This window comes from Acanthaster planci, linkage group LG14 (genome assembly GCF_054643075.1).
Source record: "Acanthaster planci isolate LZ-2023a linkage group LG14, COTS_SCS, whole genome shotgun sequence".
In the NCBI taxonomy this organism is placed as follows: Eukaryota; Metazoa; Echinodermata; class Asteroidea; order Valvatida; family Acanthasteridae; genus Acanthaster; species Acanthaster planci.
This window is the reverse complement of record NC_141790.1, coordinates 6,727,453-6,752,814: the sequence shown is the minus strand read 5'-3', so window position 1 is coordinate 6,752,814 and position 25,362 is coordinate 6,727,453. Positions and strand designations below refer to the sequence as shown.

The window sequence follows — 25,362 nt, the reverse complement described above, 5'->3', positions numbered from 1 at the left end:
AACACTCCAGATCAACATGGCTCTTTTCAACCAATAAGGGGGTGCTTCTGCTCGGGGCGGATAGAACCTTCACACAAATAAATCCTCGGAGAGTATGTTGGGACTGAATAACCGGTTTTTTTTTTTGTGGTCACTCTGGCACTTAAGGCAAATGAACTACGTTTTGACAGCTTTCTAAATCAACTTCAAGATATAGAAACACAAAACAAAACTAACAAACTCAAAATTAATGGCAGCTTCCCTTCCAGGCTTCGGTAGATGATATGTTTGTTCTTTCAAAATCAGAAACCAGACTTTGAACAAAAAGAATGGATGAATGACCTTTTAATTACAGTACATGTAATATGGCTCGCTCATCTTTTAATTTCACCGGAGGATACAGCTAGGGAACGAATCATCCGAAAAAAGAACGGCTCCTTTTTGGTGATGATTTTCTATCCAAGTTCGTGATAAAAAAAGAGTACGAAAGATTGCCCTAGAATGTCAATGCTCTGTACTTCTGTTCTTGGCCATGCTGTCAACAGATCTTTGAATTTGCATATCCCGAGGGGGGTGGGGGTCAACCCTCTCCCCCCCAAGGCTCTGACTAAAAAAAAATGAAATAACAATTACAGTAATAACACAAACGTGATATCCTGCCCTAGGACCACAATGGAAAATTTTTTTTGTTTACTTTTTTGTGTTATCCTCGACAATGCCTCGGATTTGTATTATTGTTAGACAAACAAAGAGGAGTGCATGTAATGCATGACTTGACTGTCCGGCTGTCTGCAACTTTTGGACTTTAAAAATGTCTGACGGGCCAGACGTCCTGGGAAAATCCTCAGATCCACCCTTAACCAAATTAGTGAAATGTTGTTTCAGACATCCATGCCTTGCGTGTCTGCAAAATTAAAGGCAAAGCATTCCGTTACAACCGACCTTCCTCGAGTGAGCACTTTTTCCTAAGCCCAGTGAAGAAAAATGCGCCTACTATTTGGCATTTCGCGAGAACAGGGGGTACAAAAGCCCACCATTGCCATGAAGTATAAAAGGTGATATGTATTTTCCAACTTCATTTTTACCAAAGATATACAAACTTGCTTCACTTTTTGAAAATAAATAATGACACTTCAGGGCTTTCGTAGAAGGAACGAAAGGAATTCTAAGCAAAAGCAAGGCGATGTCGACGAAAATGGTCTTTCGTCTGCAACCTGCAATTCTGCATCTTCAAACCAATAAATGTTCCAACTAAAAAGATGTGTTTATGTTCTTGAGTCAGTTTGCTCCTTTGATCGTAAGTCAGCATTTTCCCGTAAGTGATCAATGAAAAACTCAATATGATTGGGTCAATTTATGGCTTAATGAGATAAATGGGAGAATGATATTATTGTACGTCCAAAAGGTACAAAATCTAATGCGATTTCACAAGATGTCACTCAACAAACTGACAAAGGATTGGGCATGGAAAACAGAAACTGCCCAAGCTAATTCGTTTTAAAACGTTCTTGGCAGCGGATCGTGGGTCTAGAGGTAGTTCTTGCTCAAATGTTCATCGGAATCGGAAAACGTAGGCCTATAGTATATGTGAGTAAAAGGTGTGCAACTTTTCTATGACTGAGCTTCCTTAAATTTACTTCCCATGTATGTCCTATTCCAAAGTAGGGCAGTTTCTGAATTTGGAAGTGGCCTTAGTTTCAAACTATAAAAAGTGAATGAAATACAACTTTTGACATACTGGTCATAGTCGCGCATCGATCGCCTTTCCTTATTTTCTGACTTGGCATTTACACGTCTATTTCGAATTCCATTCAAATAACGTTTCATTGAGTATGTGGATAATGGATTGGTGGCTTAGGCCAACGATCCTACGAATTATTACAACTCGACCGGTTACCAAGTCATCCGTTAAGACAAGTCGGCGTTGACACGGAGACGTGATGGGGAGTTGATGGAACATCACGAAGGACCATGCCATGGCATAATTCCCTCGCTTTATTCGAATGAAGTCGCATTCTTATTGTCAGAAAAATATGATGTCCAGAAAGGTGTCTCATCGAGTTGCTGTCAATTATGTGTTCCAACATCTCGCAACAAATGAAAGTTAATTAAACGGGACAATAATTTGCGGCGTTGGTACTACTGTAGTCAAACCTCTCTTGAGGAGGATCACCTGAGTCCAGCGACGTTTAAGACAGGAACCAGCTAGCTCTCCAGCTGCGATATTGAGAGCCTGATTCTGAAATTTGTCAGGCCTTATGGTCTCTGGTGTGTTAATGTTGAGCAATAGCTTCTTGACACATTCTACATCGATTTTAATTGGAGGCATTTCTGCAAACAGACTGGGTGGTACGTCCGGAAACGATGAAGGATCCATATTTTCCGAGGTGAAAACATTCTGCTTTTTCCTGGTCTTAAGTGATTAATGGTCATTCATTTTAAGTGTTTGACATGTGTCCGTCTGGATCTCATAAACCTTGGATTTTCTCCTTCCAGAATTGAAGAGACATGTTGTCTGTGGTACGGACGACTTGTTTCCGCACTCTGGTGAATTTGTTCCAATCTTATTTTAAAGCCACTCTTCTTGGCATTGATGTAGAATTTCTTTTTCTTGTTGCAGAGCCGCTTCAGTCTTGTAGAGAGCCAAACTGGGGGGGGGTGCATTCGACCCTTGAGCAAACTTGTGGGTAACAGGATTTGTAATTTAAGCCATTTAGGCCTATCAAACACACCCAGTTGTCCTCAACAGATCTTGTATCTGGATGCTAGTTGAAGAAACTTAGTTTACAACCATGTTTTGCCTGGTCTATAAATTCTTCATCGCCCACCTTCCCCAAATTTTACGAGGTGGCTGGGGGGGGGGGGTAGTCTTTTATGAAGTGTTGTTGCACAATGCACTGATCACTAATTCCAGAATGAGGCGAAACATCAGAGATTAAGTCTGGATGTGAGGTCAGTCGTAGGCCCAAGGTGTTTTCAGAGCCTGTCGTGACACCACGCCTGGTAGTAAACGTGACTTTGGGGGTCAGGTGATTTGTCAAAATGAGGTTGGACTATCCTTCCTGAAGAGCTCCTGGGGTTCCGTTTATCAGACCAGTCCATCCTCAAAAGTCGCCTCAAAGGGTGATGAATGGAGAGCCCGTCGAAGCGTTGATTTTGTAGATGTTAGATTCAAGGTCTAAAACTTCTAATGAGGAGCGTTTGTCCCTTGAGTGCAGCTTGAAACCAGATTTGGGTATCGTTTTTTGAATCAGTTCTTTCAAAGCAGGGAATGGCATTATTCACAGGGCTGATCGAATAGTTCGACTACTATTTGGGGGTGTTTTTGGAGCGGGGCGGATAAAAAAGACAATCGCATGGTTGACCCTTGTAAAGTTGAAAAGAAAACCGACGTTTTTGTCATAATCCTGAATTTCCACAGAAAAAAAGTGCGGCCCGACCTCTTTCCGAGAGGCACCAGGCGACTCTATTAATGTGTATGTCCAATTTTGTGAAGACACGGTCTGTGGTAACCGTGAAAATAATGCCATCTTTAATTTTCTATACAGCGCCCTCATTTGGTATATTATAACTGCGTATTAAAATTATCAATGGTACGCGGCGTGTTCGCTTAAACATACCAAGCGGACTTTTATGTGTGAGGGACCAGCGAAAGGTCAACGAGTGCGAATACCGTAACCACAGCAAACAACGCTAGCAGTTTGTACGTTTTTGTCTGTGATTACAAACATTACTATTTGACAGCAAGAATTTTTTGTTTATTTTTGACACTTTACTAAACTTGTATCGAAAAGTCTCACAAAATAGGATTTTTGGTTTTTCCAGGGAAGGATATTTAGTAGTTATTTAGACCTACCCAATTTGTTTTTGCAATTAGGATAGAGCAAACTGTTGCCGACAAGCTGTTTTAGGCCTAGGCCTATATTGACGCCGCATTGACAAACAGAACAGGCGACTTGCGACTGAGCCGAAATGAGTGTGAAAAGTGTTCTAAGCGAGATGGAGTGGGACGGTGGGATGAAGGTTCCTGTAGCCAATCAAGAGAATAAATTGCTGGAAGATGAGGTAATGTAGTGTTAAGACTAGCTTTCTGGAAATGGCATGACATCATTTCGCCTGACTGCAAGGTTAATTTTCATGGTTTTGTAGAAAGAGGGCAGGGTTTTGATTTTTGAGGGAAATTACTCTTATGGTTGGAGGCTGTTCCATTTATTGCACTCACGTCTAGGCAAAGGGGCAACTTCCCTTCACTTTGTACAAGTACTTGCATCGCAAGCTCTTGGACAAGCACTGAGCATACAGTGTTTATTAATATGTACGTTGGGTAAAGGCAAAACCCGTTATATAAATTAACATCTCCCCAACGCAAAAATACATCTTGAAAAAAGTACTTGCATGTTTTCCTCCTTTTTTGATGCAACATGATAAAGAACTGAAACCTTTTCGGTACAGTGTGGGAAACTGTTCATACTCATATTGCCTAAAATAGTGAAATTTTGGGCATAAATTGATGTAGGCATAGGCCTAAAGGTTAAGACAATAAGAGTCAATCAGCCTAATTGAGATTTTCCGTATAGACCGCAGCACTGTTTTTGCCCCTCTGAGTTTCTAGTGTGAAATATGGGATAGCCACCAATTAACCAATCAGAGGGAAGAATCAAGACTCAGTGATCTCATCTTGACTGCAAGAATGGGGTACACTAGTCCAAGTAACTTGGACTCTACAAGTGGCCTTTTTTGACATTTGGACATGGTCCGGCAATAGTACGGTCCAAGTACCTTCCATAAGCTTTCCACCCCTTTAAGTCATTTCACTTAAAATAGCTCGTACCCAGAATCAAAATCCAATGGATTCACTTCCAAAGTGGTCCTCAAACTGTCCAATTACAAGCTTAGGATTGAGTGAGAATTGGAGATTCCAATAAGATGGTAAGGTTTACTCACATTTGGGAAGAAAAGAGAGAAATCCCCTTCAAATCGGAAACGCTTTTGTTGTTGAGCTCAAAGTGGCCATCTTGTTGAAAAAGCGATTTAAACTTTATGTCAATGTCCTGGAGATGACTTCACTGCGCTCCAGCCTAGCCGATACATCTTGATGTTTTTGCTTTTGTAAGAACAGCTACTGTAACAAAACCTTCAAGAAATTTACCTATTGCCTCCTCTTAATGTGACCTAATTGTGTAGTGTTCCAAGGAGAAGGATGTTAGTAGCCCAGGCATGCAAATATTATGTTTTGAGATTATCAATTTTAAAGTTTTGGGGCTCCCATTCGTAAATAAAAATCACACAAGTCTGAATTTTAGCTGGATTAAGTTTTTAGCGATTAAAATAATATTTTGCATTACATAATGGTTAAAAAAACTTGATTTTTAATAGTAATTTACATTTTATGCTACAGGTAACAGCCTTTTAACGGGAATACACTTTGACTGCATCTACACTTCAGTGGGATGCTATTGCATATTTTGTTAAATTATTATTATGTCGTAATGTCCTTCGTCAGTGCAAAAGTAAAGGAAAACCACCTACCATCCTTTTCATTCTGTTAATTACGTCAGAATGACATTGCCTTTTGATTCAACATGTATACCAAATGAAAGATATTTAATGCTCCATCAATTTTTCCCCCCAAACCAAAATTTGACCGTTTGACCCATTTTTCCTCCTTACAACCTTGTGGGCACCCAACGATATGTGGAATTTAGTACTTCTATTACATATGAGCTAATGCTTTAATAAATTTAAAGGTGTTCTTGTCAGTTCCATCATATTTAAGGATTTGTGTACCTACAGCCACTGAATCTTCGACTCTCACTATGAACAGGTCCAGCGCAACCAACAAGAGGCAGTGAGATGTCAGGCAGAGTTGTCAGAGCATGAGGACCGGGTGTTTGCTATGTCAGAACACATGAAGAATGTGCAGCAGGAACTCAATCAGACACAGGTAACCAATCTATTCACTCAGCTGAAATACTCTCAATGCATCCTGCCCAAATCATTATAACGTACATGTACCACATCGTGGGCTTGGCAGTGTAGAGCTTCTCCTTTGATTAATATCATTCATGCCATTGGTCCTCAAGAATTGCTCCTAACATTTGTCAAGTAAATATTTTACAAGTGCATTTACCTCTCAAACATGTCTGCTTCTCTATGTGTTACAACTTATGAATTAATTTCGAAACATGGAATTTCATTACTTTTGTTAGGCGCTAAACCGTGCTCGAAACAACGAGTTGGAAACAGAGAAACACATGATGCTTGTGGCTCAGCGAGAGTGTGGTCGCTTGAAGCAAGAGATCCAGCGACTGGAAAATGATTTGGCTGATATCAAAGAAAGGAGGAATATTCATGAGGTATGAGAACAGCATCAGTAGCTGGGACAAAGCAGCAAGTTTGTGTGGCAACACTTTCATTATTGGCCAATCAGGGAACAGTTGTCACATCTGCATTGCAGAAAACTGCACTCAACTAACGTAAAGCAGAATTATACATTTATGTCAATGTTACAAAAGATTTTGGGATTTGTATGTTCATAGAGCTCCTGTGACATGTGACCTTTTGCATAAGAGGCATTCCAATGGGTAACATACTAAAATTGATAATAGAACTTAGAATGATATAGAACGGAAGAGAAAGTATGGACATTTAATTCAGTTTTTGGGTGCCTCCCCATTGTGTTCTTGAGAGAAACTGGACAGAACATTGTCTGGACTCAATCATGCATTTACTGGGCAGAACATTGTCTGGACTCAATCATGCATTTACTGGGCAGAACATTGTCTGGACTCAAATCATGCATTTACTGGGCAGAACATTGTCTGGACTCAATCATGCATTTGCTGGGCAGAACATTGGACTCAATCATGCATTTACTGGGCAGAACATTGTCTGGACTCAATCATGCATTTACTGGGCAGAACATTGTCTGGACTCAATCATGCATTTACTGGGCAGAACATTGTCTGGACTCAATCATGCATTTGCTGGGCAGAACATTGTCTGGACTCAATCATGCATTTACTGGGCAGAACATTGGACTCAATCATGCATTTACTGGGCAGAACATTGGACTCAATCATGCATTTACTGGGCAGAACATTGTCTGGACTCAAATCATGCATTTGCTGGGCAGAACATTGTCTGGACTCAATCATGCATTTACTGGGCAGAACATTGGACTCAATCATGCATTTACTGGGCAGAACATTGTCTGGACTCAAATCATGCATTTGCTGGGCAGAACATTGTCTGGACTCAATCATGCATTTACTGGGCAGAACATTGTCTGGACTCAATCATGCATTTGCTGGGCACAACATTGTCTGGACTCGAATCATGCATTTACTGGGCAGAACATTGTCTGGACTCAATCATGCATTTACTGGGCAGAACATTGGTCTCAATCATGCATTTACTGGGCAGAACATTGTCTGGAGTCAATCATGCATTTACTGGGCAGAACATTGTCTGGACTCAATCATGCATTTACTGGGCAGAACTTTGTCTGGACTCAATTATGCATTTATTGAGAAGAACATCGTCTAGACACAATCATGCATTTGCATGTATAAGTCCAAAATTATTGCAAATGATGTTTAATAATGATGCACACAAACCATTTTGTACACACAATCCTGATTGTGGAATTTCACTGCATTAAGTTGGGTCTTTAAAATAGACCACACAGAACTCTATAAAATGTTCTCTCAAGTAAAGATTGAAATATACAGTTGGAATACTCTCTTGACTTTTATGTTTCATGTAAGAAGTTCAGGAGTATCCAAATTCCATAGAGGAGAAGAGGAAGGAGGTTTTTCAATGAATGGACTTTTGATACTGGAAAAATTTCTAATCAAGTGTGTAGTATTATTTGCATCAGACAACAATCTGTCATCTTTACATGATCTTCCTCCAGCAAAACCGATTTCTTTCTCTGGGTCTTGCTTTCATAACAGTCATAAATGTCAAAATGTTTCTTTCCCCAATTCTGAATTTCTTTCTGATGTTATTCCTTCGTTATTAGAATATAATCTTCAAGAACACCCAGAAGCTGGAGGAGTTGAAATCCCAGCTGAATTGGGACCAGCAGGCATTGGAGGCCTGGCTGGAGGAATCAGCGCGCAAAGATGAAGATGCTATGACCTTGACTAAGTACACTAAGATGGATGATGCTAAAATCAAGGTGAGCCAGACAGTCTGATGTGCTACATAATTGGGGTAAGAATCGTCCTGTTTCTGTAGAATGCTAGAAGGGGTAAGCAATCTGTATTCATTTTACTTGTCAATTAGAAGTATCAATCCATTTACTGCCATGGGGAAAGGGTACAAGTATCACTCCATTGTAACTATGCTCTTTGCCAGTAGATGCAACTTGTTAAGATCTTTGTTAGTCAGACATCAAATATTGCATGAACCCTAATGGTCTCAAACCAACCAAACTCCAACCATTAACACAGTTTGTTGGAATCTGTCAGGATGAGTATTGTACTGGTATGTTTTATGTGGAATTAGGCATACTACAAATATGTATGGTGTTGAGTTTTGCAAGGATGGAAGGGTATTAGTAAATCCCCTAGGGAGTTTCACATTTGTGCTACAGTGCACTTGAGCCAGTCCTATGGAGCCCTTGAATGGAACTATTGATTAGCAAAGTTTTGTGTTAACAAATATCCCCCACCCAGAATCAGTGGTACGCGATATGCATTGAGTAACATTACTTTTGCCAAGACAATAATATCTTTACTAAGCAAATTTCAGTACTTGCTGCTTAACAGCTCTATTACGTGGGCCTGTGAAGACATTAAAGTGGAGTTGTTCAATCTAATCAGTTATTTGCTAATGATCTATTATAATATGTAACAAGAATGACTATGTTTCCTGGACCTGGAGTGTCAGTCACTGTGTACCAGTGACATTTACATGTAATTCAGTCTTACCCTTAGGTTTTTTTACATTTTCAGGAACTCTCATTACGAATGGAGCGTATGACTGATGAAAGTCATAAGAAGAGGAAACAATTAGACCATGAGATGACAGAGACATTAACTGCACAGGTAGATGATAGCTCAAAAATGATCAGAAATTACTCACAAGACTTATTTGTTGACAAGAATTAGAAGTCATTACTGCAGCTGCACCACGCTTGTGAACAGGTACGTGGGCGTCACATGCCTGTTCCACCTGTAGAGTGTTGTGACTTGGCAAAGTATATGGCACCTAAAGTTTTAGAATATGCATGTGATTGTGTTACCACTGCAGTCATAGTCCCTCCTTGGAATAGTCGTAGGCTTTGGGCTTTATTTTGGCTCAATGTTGAGTCATTTCAGGAAAATTTGGTTTAGTTTGACTGATGTGCTCACTGACATGCTATAACCCAAAACCTCTGCATTTCTCTCTAGAAAGTCTCTGTTATCCCTACAAGCCATACACAGTGGGGTATGTCTTCAGCAAACTCTTATATGTAGGAAACAGTGGGTTTGAGTCCTGTGCACAGTACTTCTCTATTTCCCAAAATTATGCAAAAGCTGATGTTGAATTTTAGAGGATTTGGGTTGACTTGAAATATAGTATTGTTAAGCTGTATAAAATTAAATGTAAATGAACCAAAAATAGTGATTGCTGGAATATCGTAGCTACTTAGTAAGTTTATCCTCCGAGTAAGTGTAGGAAGTAATGATGAGTAACACACTGAGATACCACTCAGTCCGTGTGTTGAGTAGTAAATGCCACAAGTTGTGTCTCACAGTTGGAGTTGGACAAGACAGCTGAGGAGTTCCGCAGGGCACACAATGATCGTCAGGAGTTGATCCGGCAATGGGAGGCAACAATTGAACAGATGCAGAGACGAGACAAGGAGATGGATATGTTAGCTGATGTGAGTACTGACATACATGTCTAGGCCTTGCAACAAATCAAGGGGATTGACTGTAGAAACCAAGTGCATCTGACTTGCTAATATTGCCTGTAGGTCACATGTACCTAGTTGTTTCCTTCTTTTATTTGTAATCAGTACTGTATAGTTTAAATTTATTGTTTACACCGGGCTTTTACTGGAATGCAATTAATGTAGCCCTGTTGATCCTACCTACTTTGCCTTAGACTTTCAGTGCTTGGGTTTTGTTTAACAATCTATTTTAGTGAACTGTTAGCAAGAGGAAGCCTTTGCCAAACCAGTGTGGCCCATTAGGCTGGTGTTTATCTTCAGTTTCCATGGCATGAAACCACTGAGTTCCTAATTCTGAGTCATTTACACTAAACACTGGGCCACCCCCCCAACAAAGTGAACATATAATGTTAGGATTTTACTCTGTCAGATGTGTTCATACAAAAAAGCCTTAGATTTATGTTCAGTGAACTGAAAGTTAATTTGGTATTAGACTTCAAAGTCACATCAGTGGAAAACTTCAAAAAAATTGTAACTTGACTCACTGATACGTTGTAAAGTAATGTCTATGGTGATTGGGTTAACCATTCCAGAATCTGACGAAAGTCAAGGCAGAGGTGTATGACCATGAGAACAATGTGAAGGAGAAACAACAGTTTTTGGAGAATGAGGTTGAGAATAACAAGGAACAACAGAAAAAGCTACAAGCAACAGACCGGGCAGCAGCTAAGCTGAGATTAGACTACAGAGATGCAGAGACACAACGTATTCAGTTTCAGGATGAGGTACCTATCCGTGTCTATCTACACCACACGTAATGACAATGCCAAACCCAATATATGTACTTCAATACCCAACAAATTCATGCATACGCAGTGTGAAATGCTCTCCGTGTATTTGCTTGGTATGGCCTCTCTAAGGTTAAAATCTCCTTGAATATGAAATGGCAAAAATCATAAGAGTGTGGCATAATATACTTGTGTTTGTAAAAGACAGGTGTTCCACCTGAACATGCTGAGAGTTTTCATCAGCCTGGCAGAAACATTTAACCTGAAGATATTAAGTAAGAGGAGAATGAGGTTCCTTCTTGGGTTTCACTCATGGTTGGCAGTATTGATCATGAAATACTCATCCAGATCATTGTAGCATGAATGAGGCAGAATTTAGGAGACAGTACAGCAGTTGAATCATATAATCTATGCGTCCATTGTTAGTTTAATTAGGATAGCTGGTAAGATTAAAAAGTCAATATGTCTTTTTTGCATTTTGTGTTAAATTAGCTGGAAACTTTAAAGTTTACTGTGGCCAGAACAGCAACAGACTTGGAGGGGATGAGACGACAAGTCAACGACTTAAAGAAAGATGTGGATGACAAGAAAAACAGGTTAGTATTCCAACACCAATAAACCACTATGATGTTTGTCACTCTTTAATTGGTAACAGGTGCCAGTTGGTGCTTGGTGACTTCCTACAGTATTCATTCTTGTCTAAAAGTTAAAGAGTGGAGTTCAAACTTGATACTCCAGTCCTCCTACCCCAAAGACAGATAGAGGGGCTAGATATGTAGTGTGTAAGGCGAGACTGTATATGGTGCATATCTTGTGTGCATTCCATACTATGCTTGCAAATATGCAGTTATGTCAGCACCAATAGACTTCACTGCTGTGCAACAAAGCACTTTTTTTATTTCAGGCATATTGGCATCTCTGCACATTGAATTTGATGTAAACTGTTTTGCCTTGATCTCTCTCTCTCTCTTTCGTGCTATCAGGGTAGAGGATGCCAAGGCTAATCGTCAAGATCTGACAGCTAAGCTAAAAGCCATGTCAGATGCCTCACTGTCAGCAGAGGAGCGGGCTGCTATGATGGACCGTCTCCTCAAGGATGAAGAGGAAAGTCTTCATCTCTTGGACCAGGAGCTCAAGAGACTGCGAGACCTGCAGTACAAGAAAGCCCAAGAGCTCTTTGAAGCCAAGACCACTGAGAAGAACACCCAAGCAGAGATCCAAGGCTCCAAGGCAGCCAGTAGGAACCTAAGTAGCCGTATCAACAAGCTTGACCATGACTCCCTCAAACAACAAGAGATAATCTACAACCAGGTTAAAAGAAGTTCATTAGCTACCATGATGAAGCTAATTCATGTATTTCTGGCTCTTTCCTACATTATTCCATATTGCTTTTCCACATGTGAAAACTCTCATGTGTACTATCAAGACGTGAATAAGAAACGAGAAGTGCTCTGACAGTATCCCTTTTTAATGTGCCATATTACAGGTTCACATGACCTGTCCAGTTGATTGTCTAGTTCCTTCACTTATTACTGTTAAATATTCATAAATACCTCAGACAGTCACCCTATTCAACAACGTGCAACTGTGCTGTGTATTATAATTAACAATGCCCGCTGAGAAGTGATAATGCCTGCTGTGTCAATCATGCCCTGGCACCTGGATTTGTGGCAGTTTAATCAATTCTGATTGGTCAAGAGTCTGTGTGCACGTAGTTTGCCACTTGCGCGCCAAGTCAACACGACAAGATTCAATTTGACAACTTGCACAAGGAATATACCGTAAAGTGGACAGGGGTGTTTTGGAAAATGAAAGTAAATGTCTACAATAGAATCAGAAATCCATCATATATTGACTTCTTTTGACTCTCTGACTAAAATAGGTATTTATGAATGGAAGCATTTATGAATAGGAACATTTATTCCCTTAGTAATGACTGGTTGTTAAAAAACCTTTCTTGACATGTAGGACAGTGGTAAATGATCCCAAAGTGATCTTTTTTCAACCACTGTTTCACCCAGTATAGGAGAGGATTTACTTGCTTTAATACATTGGGTGCTTTTTGAATTGAATTTTGAATTTTTTTTGTGTAAATCACATCCAAGGATGAACACCTTGCCAAAATCCATTAAGAATTTTTCACTGGTCATGAACAAAAAAGATTTGCAGTATTTGCTTTGTTAGAATACATGGCATGCATTATGGTGTATTTGATGAGGTTTCAAGCAGGAAACCATTTGATGACTACCCCGTGTTCTTGTAAGGCAGTCTCATAGGGTCCTTCTGGTCGTCTGCCTCCAGTGGTTGGTTAACTGTGTTTCTGAAATGTGTCTCTTGCAGGATTTCACTATTCAACAATTAGAGCGTCGCATAGCTCGCATCCAGGGTGAACGTAGCACAGAGGAAATGGATCAGCTAAACGCTCGTATCAAGGAACTGACGGCTGTATTGGAGGAGAAGAATAATACCTATCAACTGGTGAATACTCAGCTGAAACGACTGCAGGTAGGCTGTATGGCAGTGTACATAGGTTTCATGAAATGCTTACAATATCACATTGTAAACTGTTCAAGCTCTTTGATATTCAGAATTAATTAATCAGAGGGGTAAAATGATAGCATAACAACTTTTTTCTCACTGCACCGTATTGGTTTGTAATTTGAAGAGTCACTATTTGCTTATGTTATAGGATGACATTCGTCGTGTGAAACGAGACTTGGACAAGAGTGGCACAGAGAAAGCTGATTTGACTAGTAAGATTGAGGAGCTCAACCTACACAACGATAGCTCCCACAGGGAACTCAGACGCATCAATCTCAAGAAACAGGTCAGAGAATACAATCTTTATCTACTGTCATAGGACAGATCAAGCTTACATGACTTAAATCAGTACCTTAGGCCAGTGGGAACATAGCAGGACCATATAGTGATAGGGGAATACAGTTAAGCTATCTGCCATATTCACAGTAATCTATCACAGGACATTGCGTGAGGGCTGGCACATATTCTCCTGTAAGTGTACATGCATTGTGATTTTTGTGTTTGGACTGGTACCAAATGTTGTTTGGTGTTTGGACTGGTACCAAATGCTGTTTGGTGTTATTCAGACCAGTATTAAATGTCAAATAGTCGTCCATTGCCCAGCGGGGTAGCAGTCACAAGCTGTAATTAAAGATTATGTCATGCTGCTGTGGACTGTGCTTAGGTCAACCTTCAACACAAACAAATGATTTAATGTTCCCCTCAGATCATTTGTTTGTAGTTTTAATTATGGATGAAACTTTTCTGGTACTTGATTTTGACCAGAATTGGAGCAAATCTTGGCACAAGTCACTGTACCCAATTCAACTCTTGAGCTGAAGATAGGAATTGTAATGACTATTATTGATGTAATTAGGGACTTTCAAGTGACGATTGATGAACTAGAGGGAAGTATTTGTTTGTCATCCATAATAGCATTACTCTGCACTAGTGGACTATCCTACTGCTGCTGCTAATGAAAACAAATCCAGAATCTTCTTGATGTCTCAGCATGATGGATAACAACATAGATGATTATCTTTAACTTTTGTGTTCATTTTTGGTTCTTTGTTAATCTCTTATTGACAGGATCTTATGGTAGAGGAGAACATCTTGAAGTTGGAGATTAAACGATTGAGGGACCAGCTGAATTCTCGCGCTGATGATGTCTTCTCATTGGAGAAACGTAGACTGCAACTAGAAACGGTCAGAAATCCCTTATTGTCCTGGAATCTCTTCGTAAATTACCAATTGCCATTACATTTCATTGCTCACTTTTTCATTTGTCATAATTAGACTTCCGATTCAGTTCCCTTTCACCAGTGTTTGACAAATTCTCTGTAACACGTCTTCCCCTTCGCAGTTTGCAGCTAGGTTCAGTTAGTTTCAATAACTATTTGGGGGCTAGATAAACTGAGTAAAAGTCATGTACTATTCACAAGAGTGGCTTTGTGAAGGCAAATGTTTGTTGTTAACAAAACCAAATCTAGTTGATTGCAAGCTTGTGTTTGTTTCCTGCCCAAATCAACAGGCAATGAAGGAGCGCCATCATGAGATTACAATCCACAAGGAAATGTTGCAGGCACAGTTGAAGGCAGCTGAGGAAGAACGGAGCACCGTCAGTGCTGAGCTACATGAACGTATCACTAAAATTGACAAGCTACGTAAGAGGTAGGGCAAATCAAATTCTGGCAGTGACTGTAGGAATTCCACGTCTTGTCTATGAGAGATTGAGAAGTGATTTGGATTGATGTAATCATATGGAGTTCCACCATTGCATTTCTGTATCACACACTAATACATTTTGTGGAAGCTGCTAAAGTGTTCATGTGAAGAAATATTACACAAAGGAGACTCTGTGAAACTGACTGGTATCACTGTGAGGTTTGTTTTATTGCTCGGTAAATCTTGAGTTACTCACCTGGTGTGTATTGACTCACCAACCCTGATAATCCTCCCGTTGTTAAATTATTCAGAAATGGTGAGGGCTAATCCTGCTTCAGCCCTTACCTTTATTCATTCTTCATATTGAGTTTTACATTGATATCATATTGAATTCATTTGTGTAGATATGAAATCTTGATGGTTTCCATGGCTCCACCTGAAGGTGAAGAGGACCGTTCTCAGGCATATTATGTCATCAGGGTAAGATGGTCTGTTTTACGGGTTATGAGATCAGGATGGAATAGAGAGTAATTCTGTCATGGGCTTACTTCTCAATACTCACAGAAATGCTTGTAGGACGTTTGAATGCAGTGAACATTCATGTTTGTATGTTGTGCACGTAGATGTTAGGGATTTTGTCACTGTTGAATTCCTAATGAACCAAGACCTGACAAGTTAAAAATGGAGTCAGAATCTGTTTGAAATTTCCAATTGGGTATCAGACGGGTCCAAATGGAGATAGATGAGTCAACCTGTGAGATATTGTTACAAGCCAGATATTAGAGTTGATACTAAGCAATAAACTTGAATTGAGTTTATAACAGATGCCAAGATCAAAGTTTCGGCATGCACTCTTCTGTATTGGAGAACAGCTTTAGCTGTCAAAAAAGTATGTGACCTGGTAACATTGATTTTACTATTTGCCTTTGAATAAGGCAAGCTTAAAAGTGAAAGATGGACAGAAAAAACATAAATCTAACAATATGTATGTATTTCTGTGTTACACATCTGTATTTTAAAAAAGAGATGTTCAATGTGTGGAGCAGCATTTATGGCCCGAAGACACATTTTTACAGACACATTTTTAAGCTGGGCCCATGATACTCTTGAATGGACAGAACAAACACTTCTTGTAGACTTCGTTGTCTTTTGGTATCTACTTGGAGTCAAATCATACCCTCACTGCCAAAGAAGAAAGACATGAAGAGGTCTTCAATCCGTCATGTGTACGTGTCTGGTACACATATGAAAACTTTGTATTCAAAGACTAATTGATTGCATGTGCTAAGTGCAATCTAAACCAAACACACATGAATCTGTAGGTGCGTGAGGTGGGTTCCCACCTATGGATTGTCACTGTCATTTAAAAACACATCTTCTCTCATTCCTGCTCAAAGCGGATAGTGATAGTCTACTAGGGTGATGATTATATGGATATTCACACGCAACCAGATATGATAAATCAATGTGTTCTTGTTGACAGGCTGCACAAGAGAAGGAAGAGTTGCAGCGTAAAGGAGATGAGCTGGATGCTAAGATCCGCAAAGCAGAGAAAGAAATCAAAGCATTGGAGAATACACTACGCTTGATGAATGGACGCAATGAGCAATATCGCAAGAGTTTCAACAGGGTGACTGAGACTAGTAAGTAGGAAAGGCTGACCACATTCCGCCAATTTCTTCTCTTGTTTTACTTCCTGTCAGTGCCATGGAATACTGCAAATGTAATTGTATGGATGTTAGCTGGTGTTCTGATATACAGTGCCTCCAGTTTGCGTAATTCATTCTTGACTTGGTAAGCTTTTTACCATTTTGAAATCTGCCTTGAGCAGAAGCATGCCCATATCAGTTGAAAAGAGCCATCTTGGTGGGGAGCGTTCATTTTCTTGACTGCGATGGGACTGCAACATTTGCATGTCATAGTTGTTTGTGAACCAGTGATTTGCAGCTACATGTACCACCAAAGGAGCCTCTGTTGCTAGGAAAATTGCTCCCTCTCTTGGTCTAGCTTTGGACCCACATGCCTAAATGCTTTTATCAATAATTGACTTATTACAGAAGGTCATCTTTATCAAGCTTCAGCAGAGATGCATGAAAAAGATAAATTTTATTAAAGTGTCTTTCGTGATTTATCTTTTGAAAAGGGCAATAGTTTCATAGGCCAGTTAAATACAGAAATTGGCAAAGTAAAGAAAATATTGACTCTGCTGAAGCAGATTACCTGGCAAAAAATATGATGCGATGTTTACTACTTGTGGCCTGTTTTTAACTGGTGTTTGTTTTAAATTCATGATCAAACGATTCCTGCTTGGTATCCTCATGATACTGGCCAGATCATTTTGAAAGGCTAAGAATTATTTTCCATGTGCTTTTTACGCAGTCTTCTCAAGAGTTCTACAGTATAAAATCTCTTGTCCCAAGCTAATCAGGATATTAGCATCGCGTCATTCCTTGTGAAGCATTTGTAGGATTTGTTTAACCCATCAAATTTTCCAGGTGAAGAATATGAGGAAAAACAGCGATTAGATGAACAGCTAAGGGCAGCCATGGATAAATACAAATACAAGAGACGACAGATCCGTGAACTGCAGGATGACTTGCAGACCATGAGCAATACCATGGAAAACCTGATACGGGATCAGAAAGCATATGAAGAAATGGTGGAAGAAAAGGAGGTAGGGCAGTGTTTACTACAAAATCGTGACATGCTACAATAAAGGATGGAAGAGAAGGACGTAGGGCAGTGATTATTACAAAATGGTGACATGCCACAATAAAGGATGGAAGAGAAGGAGGTAGGGCAGTGTTTATTACAAATGGTGACATGCCACAATAAAGGATGGAAGAGAAGGAGGTAGGGCAGTGCTTATTACAAAATGGTGACATGCTACAATAAAGGATGGAAGAGAAGGAGGTAGGGCAGTGATTATTACAAAATGGTGACATGCCACAATAAAGGATGGAAGAGAAGGAGGTAGGGCAGCGATTATTACAAATGGTGACATGCTACAATAAAGGATGGAAGAGAAGGAGGTAGGGCAGTGTTTACTACAAATGGTGACATGCTACAATAAAGGATGGAAGAGAAGGAGGTAGGGCAGTGTTTACTACAAATGGTGACATGCTACAATAAAGGATGGAAGAGAAGGAGGTAGGGCAGTGTTTATTACAAATGGTGACATGCCACAATAAAGGATGGAAGAGAAGGAGGTAGGGCAGTGTTTATTACAAATGGTGACATGCCACAATAAAGGATGGAAGAGAAGGAGGTAGGGCAGTGTTTTTTACAAAATGGTGACATGCCACAATAAAGGATTTACAATATTATCCCTTATCATCCTACATCCTTTGAAATCTTCCTGGAAGTTTTAAGGGATTTTGTAAATGGAGGATGATATGGATTAGTTTATAAAGGGATCGATTCAGGCACAGTTGCTTTGACATTGATGATATAGGGCTTAGTGATGGTTCACCAATATCAACTGTAGATACCATGACTGGATAGGAATAAAGCTGGCAGAGACTATGTAAGCTATTGAGCGGTTGTTGATTGTTGTCTGGCTTGTAAGATGCATATGTTAATGTGGAACATTTTAAATCTAATGTTGACATTATTCAAATGAATTAAGGCTACGGATTAAGGGATGAGTCTTGTGAAAAGCATATGTTTTCATCAAACAGAAATGATTAAATACTGCGTTTCGTTCAAGTGTGAAACTGTAAGATTACTGTCAGCAGTGGAGGACTGTTTAACTAGCAGTCCCAAAAGGACAGAAATACTTGCCAAATGTTATGTTTATTTCAGTGTAAACCTGAATTCAAAGCAGGCCGTACTTTCATTTCCAACACACTCCTTCTATGGCAGGTTTTGGTATTTTGATGTTTAAATGTTATTAATCTTGTTTACAATCATCTTAACTAGAGTGATGGATAATATTAGTGTATATTCCCAAAGTTCCAATGGTTGATCCACAGAACAAGCAGCAGCAGATGATACGGGAGCATGAGGAACAGAAAGCAAAGATAGAGAGGGTATCCAAGCAGATAGCTCGTTATGCCAGAGAAGTAAGAACAGCAAAGAAGATCAAAGGAGAATCTCACGAAGAGGTAGGCTTCTCATTGTCATCACAAAGGTTAGATTGCAATTCATTTTGGGTGGTGGAATATGTATAGCATCATGGGATTATACATTTTGTTGTTGAGGGACATTCTTTGACTTTTATCATGACCTTCCATTGCCATACCTGATTGTGGTATAGTTCATATTCTCATCGAGATGTGTGATCTGGTCAAACTCTTTACCTGTAATTATCAATACACACATTCAATGTCAATCCAAGGGTTGTCTTACCTTGACTCCATGGGCTTTGTGCGCATTCCTTCAATAGCCCCTGGTCGTGTTGACTACGAAAATGACGCTGACTGGCTATTCTGGATGAATATACATGGACGTAAGGTCGATCACATGCGTATTTGAAAAGCTGCACGCTGGTGCCCACGTATTCTCTTGCATGTCACACATGCTTAAATTTGCGCTGCATGTAAACACACTGAGTAAAGTCCTAATTTAAATATCCCAAAATAGTAGGATATTTAAATTATACAATACCAGGGGTTAGATCCCGCAAGGCATGCTAGGAACCAACATGGCGCGGCAAGATCATATCTATGGGAATGAGGTTGGTTTTACTCTTACCCGCATAATGACGTGGGCATGGCATTTAAACTATAAAGATGGTATCACCTGGTATATATGTAATTTCCCGCTGCATGTTGTGAATGGTGGAGTTAGTTGAGTCTATCACAAGATGTATCCACAAAAAGTAAAGTGTGTGGAAATGGTATTGTTGAACAGTGGTGGGTTTTTCTTTCTTTTAACAGAAAGATTTTGCCTTGCGGGAGCTGAGAGATTTCAACAAAAACATGAGCAAGCAGATTGGTGAGGTGATTCACAGTCATCCTGATGTTATTCCTACCACACATATGCTCTTCTCACAGGTGAGCCAGGCTTGGTTTCATGAGGCTTGATTTAATTGGAGATATTATGGAGCTTTGTTTTAGATGTGAGCATTCACATGAACATTCTTCATGTTCAGTTCGCATACCTTGTGCATGTGCACATACCATGACCTATACTAGTTCCTTTGGTGAGATTGCATAGCACCCTCTATAGTCAGAGACTGAAATGGAGGGAAGAATCTTCCTCTTAACAATCACAATATGCACCTCTGTATGTCATATGATTCTGAAATGTAAGATGTAGTTGGATTCTTGCCATGTTGGCTTGTTTGGTGGTTGTTTCTGTTTTTACTTGTAGATTTCATACACACATACATCCTACCAGGTGATAAATCTTTAGTTGACTCTTGAATGGCATTATCATACATGCAAAGCTGTAGCATTGGTCAAGACTTAAATCTCCTTTGGTGCTATTGTTCACACTTTTTGCAAAGAGCTCCCATAGGATTTGTTCATGGTTTTCCAATCATGGGCCCACACCCAGTCATGGATCCTATTGTCTTTGTTGTTCAAAGTTTGTGATTTGAATGTAGGTACGTACTGTCATGTTCCATGGTTGTGGGAACAACACAGTGCTCGCATGTTGAAGAGTAAATGTCAAGAGGACCTGAAATAATACGGGGAGAAATTGTCGTCTTCACAACTTGGTTTCAACTTTTCTAACAAAGAAAATTGGCCTCTCCATGTAGTAATGACCTGAGTATATGTGCATGTAGTCTGTCTGCTACATGGGACATCATTTGAAAATTTGAAAAAAACAGGAAGGAAAAGCTGCCTGTTTAATCCAGGCACAGAGCCTTGTGTCGCAAGCATGAAGTGCATTCAACAAGTTAAAATTCCATACAGCAGGAGAATGCTAACTGTTCTGTTACTATGACAGGCTGGATTGCCAGTGCCTCCTACACCAACTGGTAGTGCCAGGGGTTATTCTAGGCCTGGATCTGCATACAGTGCTAGGAGTAGTGCAAGCCTTGGATCACCCAAGTAAGTATATCATGAACTGTCTCACCAGGCTGTAACAAGTTCTGAATGTATTACTAATCATGACGCATGAATGCAGCAATATGGCTTCATGGTATGAAAATCAGTATTGTGGTACTTGTACATGGCTTTGAATGAGCATGACACAAGACAGACTCTTTGCCACCAGAAGTCATATATCATTTGTGAACAAATGTGGACGATTTAAAGAGTACCTCCAAAATTTAGAGTCAAGAACTCACAGCAGAGAAACTCTAGCACTTGAACAGATATAAGACAATAAGAACAACGCACATGTAAATATTGTGTGTACACACAGCTTGCAGCCTGTTTGTGAGTGAATATGGTAAAGTATGGTGCAGTTATCAGCAAGCAAGAATTCAGGGGGATATATGTTACAATTTGAAAACTTAAGATGGAATTAGTTTGATCTAAAAAAGCTACAGGTACCTCCAAGCCAAAAGTTGAGTATCCAGTTGATTGGCTATATTGTCTGTCTATTGGTAAATAAACTATTTATAGAAACATTGTTGAAAACCTTATTCATGTGCAAATGCTGAAACTTGACATTTCCTGTGACAAGTGAAATTCTATTGTTGCCTTTATTTTGCTTCCGAAATACATCCAAGAAACTCACATAAAAAATCAACTATATCATCCTTGCACCATTAGTACTGCTGACCGTTTAAAGCCAATTCATGCTTGACTTGAAAACAAGCACAAATGCAAGATTGTGACATCAAATCAAATGTTCGTGTTGTGAATCGGCAAAGTCAAACACATTTCAACTCTCTTAAATTTCGCTGTAAGTATTACTTGACATCAAATTCATTTTGCTTTCATATGAAGCATGAACTTACCTTTAGCTTTTGAAATCCTTCAGCTTTTGGCCTTACCATACTAAAATGTTTCACACGTGAATGATCATTTGGCCTGACTATTACGTTTCTTTTCTTTTTTTTCAGGACACCATCCTCTGTCCGAAGTAGTGCATCCAGTCGTGCCAGCAGTAATGGAGCCATCCCAACAGTTGATCTGGGTGGTTTAGGTATCTCAGGCAGTGGGGCCAGAACACCCACATCAGCCCCCCGTTCACCCCTCCAATCACCCCAGCAGGGTACCCCAGGCAGGACAGGATCACGCCCACCCAGTGGAGCCAGCCAAACCAGTATGCGCAGTGGGCGGAGTAGCAAGCACTAGAGAGCATAAATGGGATGTATGGAACTGTTGGAACCGAAGGAGATGGTGAATTTCATGCCATCTGTGTGGAACAAAAATCAAAAGGACAGACTGGTGGAATCAAAGTGGGTGTCAACCATGGATGACAGGAATAACCACAGTTCTCAGCTCAACATCATGTCACAAAACAAACGCTGTAAAGAATTGTGTTACCATACAGAGAAAAATTGGCAATTTCCAGAATATTTTCATCATCCAAAATACTTCCATTGGAACACTTCCATTGAGTGAAAGGCTTGTTTTGCTATAAAGATGCCATTGTAAACTTTGATTGTACTTGTGTTGTAGTTTGTATGACCAAGTAAATTGGTCCAGTTGTACATAGAGATGTACATCTTTTGATGTGGAATTTATGGATGTATAGTGCCATGGTACATCAATTCAGATACATGTACATATGAGCATGTGTTACACTGCACTGGTAGGGGAGTTCTTATGGCCCTTCCAATTCTAACTAAACTGCAGTAATGGGCTAAAGTCTTTTTTAACCACTTCGGACCGGGGCATTTCTCAACGTTGAGGATGCTGGGCCGGCATTACTATCATTTTTTCCGTTTTCAAAATCCTTCAACAATTCATCATTCCATTTAACAGTCGTTTATAGCCGCACAGAGTAATCTTCAGGCACTACTCTAAGTTGACAGGTGACCTTCATTGACACCCGAATATTTCAGCCAGGCCTGCAGCCTTGTAAACAGAGCCCAGATTGTGTGGTGTTATACAGCTGTCTTTTGTTCACGAACCTGGCTCAGTGCACTGCTGACCTCTTTTCAATAGGGGCCAAATTAGCATGCAGCAGTGCTGTGTGGCTCATCACTGCGGTGGTGGAGAGCTTTTGTCCCCGGTGGTAATCCGCTTGCTCTAAATACCCAAACCCTGGTATACGGTTTCAAAATAATGCTGGATTATCACCACTTTTGAGAGTGAAAAATGCCGGTCATGCCCAGCAGCCTGGTCTTTTGTTCGGAGTACGGTCTTTTGTTACAGGGCCCTGTTTCCTTTGTCCGAGTTCGGAGACCCCGGCCACACATATAAACCATACAGCTCCGATCCCGGAGTCCCCGGCTGGTAGTGGTTAACTGGCACAACATTTTCTGTGGACAGAATTTGCTTGTAACATGTTCATGAATTGTGAAACCAATAGCTCTCTAATCTACAATAAAATAATAGTGCTCACTGTTGGCGAGATTTGCTATGGTAGACTTGTTGTTTTCTTATTGTCCTCATTAGAAGTGTTTGTGAATACCTAAAGCTTAGGCATTACAGGTGTCCATCCATCTGGGACTGTGGGATCTCATTTATGGAGCTCATGTTATGCCAAGGTCTACGATGATTCAACTTTCATGTTCCTTGCAGCTTAGGGTCCAGTGTTCACAACCTTGAGTCTGTGATCTTTTCCAGAACAAACTACTTTCTCAGGTATGCTAGTTGCAGAATTTGAAGTTATAGCTGTAAGATTCCCAATTCGGAAATAAGAAGCCAAAAATCTCTCAGAACCAACAGTATTAGTTATAACACCAGTGTGAGTGCAACACAATAATATAGAGCGTCTGTGTCCTGTATACCACTTGGCCTTTGACCTCACGGACGCATTATATTATTGTTCAATGAGCATGATAGCAAATTCATCATCAAGCAGACATGACGCACAGTGAAGATTTTATAGGGGCCTTTGCGTGCAAATGCGACACCTTTGATTTTACTTAGAACAGCGTAATACACAGGTTTGACATGGGCTGTGCAACACACTTAAATGTCACACTGTTGCAATGGATCGACCAATCATAATTGAGAATTCATGTTCGCCTGAAAATAATGTACTGATAGTAATGTTGACAACTAGGTTGCTACACACAAAACTGATCTGTAGTTGGAAGATGACTACGAGTAATCTGTGTGAAGTGATTCGTGGATTTATAATTTTTGATGGTAATGGAAGAATTGTAAATTTCATGAGCTTGAATTGGCACAGCCTGTAAAAATAGTCTGCAGAAGCACTTGCTTGAAACTGATATAACAGTTTTTTGTGCACATGTTCGTATATGGCTTTAGGTAAACTCATTTATATATTGAAGTGCCTTCAGATTTGGCCATGGTGGCAAGTAGTAGTTGATACTTCTAATGCCCATATACATGTAATCCATGGATTCTCATAAGCACAGTGCAAGTTATCTCAACAGGTTTATATGGATGGCCTCAAGCATAAGATCCTAAGATGGCATCATTTCAGAAAGTCATACAATTAGTAACAATATCTGTGATTGTTTCACAAATGATAATCACACATTCCATTCAGAATTTCTCTTCACATTTCACTAGTTCTTAAGTGACTGCATCATAGACCTGCACACACTATACTATACTGATTACAAGCTTCCACTAGCTAAAATGCATCACTTTGTGCTGCTGTGCCGATCATTCCAATGCTACACCGTGTCAGCGAGCATCATTGAAGATGCTATGTCACAATTGTGCACTGGATAGTCTGCCTGCAGGAGGTCATGATTTTACTCAGCCTGAATGTTCCACCGGGTCAACAAATTTAATTTGAATCTGTTATCTTTGTAATGGTGTTGTGCCTTTGGCTACTGTTTGTCAACTCTGCCCCCCTGTTCTTCACCATTTGACAGGTCATGGGCATCACCAGGATTTGTGCAGCAAACTGTCTGACCTTTAACAGAAAGGAGGTCTATTCCTGGCTGTTTTCTAATAAATTGATGACTTTCATTTGTTTTTCTTGTTTCCATTTTTTCCCTTTCCAAGGGAAGCATCCCATTGTGCCCCAGGCTTCCATCGTGACACCCATGTGCACGTGAGAGGATGCTTGTATTGAAAAATGGCCTCTGCAAGTAATTGGCAAATAGTTTTTAAGTTACAAACTTGATTAACGTCAGCTGTGTTCCACCTTTAAATTGGTTTATCAGCATTCACTGATTCCATACTTCAGAAGGCATTCCATTATGGGTAAGCTATTAAATAATGACTGTGCAATAATTTGTCTGGTAATACACCCACTTTTTCAGGTTGAGTAAGAACCTGTGTTGTCATTGGATGAGACACTTTAATCAAGAGTTATTTGCATAAGAGGACAGTTACAATGTTGAAGGCAACCCCCCTCTAAGCACTAAGCCCCTGACCAAGATGCATAGTGCCCACAATCACTGTACAGGGACCATGTAGCAATGACGGTCCTTGACATTCAAGCAGTTTTTTTCCCTCGGTTTCCCTTTTTTGATAGATTGTGTGATTTAACATTTGACATCATATAAGGGAGTAAATATGTACT

General features: G+C 39.9%; 1 protein-coding gene across 1 annotated transcript; it reads left to right on the top strand.

Annotated features, from left to right (window-relative positions):
- Nucleotides 1–3,603: 3,603 nt before the first annotated feature.
- Nucleotides 3,604–24,803, top strand: ccdc39 (coiled-coil domain containing 39). Its single transcript, XM_022246238.2, has 21 exons — nucleotides 3,604–3,682; nucleotides 3,857–4,044; nucleotides 5,804–5,923; nucleotides 6,189–6,335; nucleotides 8,006–8,164; nucleotides 8,943–9,035; nucleotides 9,728–9,856; nucleotides 10,459–10,650; nucleotides 11,146–11,249; nucleotides 11,637–11,964; nucleotides 12,994–13,158; nucleotides 13,343–13,480; nucleotides 14,263–14,379; nucleotides 14,705–14,844; nucleotides 15,243–15,318; nucleotides 16,322–16,481; nucleotides 17,334–17,512; nucleotides 18,813–18,944; nucleotides 19,719–19,835; nucleotides 20,737–20,840; nucleotides 21,803–24,803. The coding sequence occupies exons 2-21, from the start codon at nucleotides 3,952–3,954 to the stop codon at nucleotides 22,035–22,037; spliced, it is 2,928 nt and encodes a 975-aa protein (XP_022101930.2). The 5' UTR covers nucleotides 3,604–3,682; nucleotides 3,857–3,951; the 3' UTR covers nucleotides 22,038–24,803.
- Nucleotides 24,804–25,362: the final 559 nt, after the last annotated feature.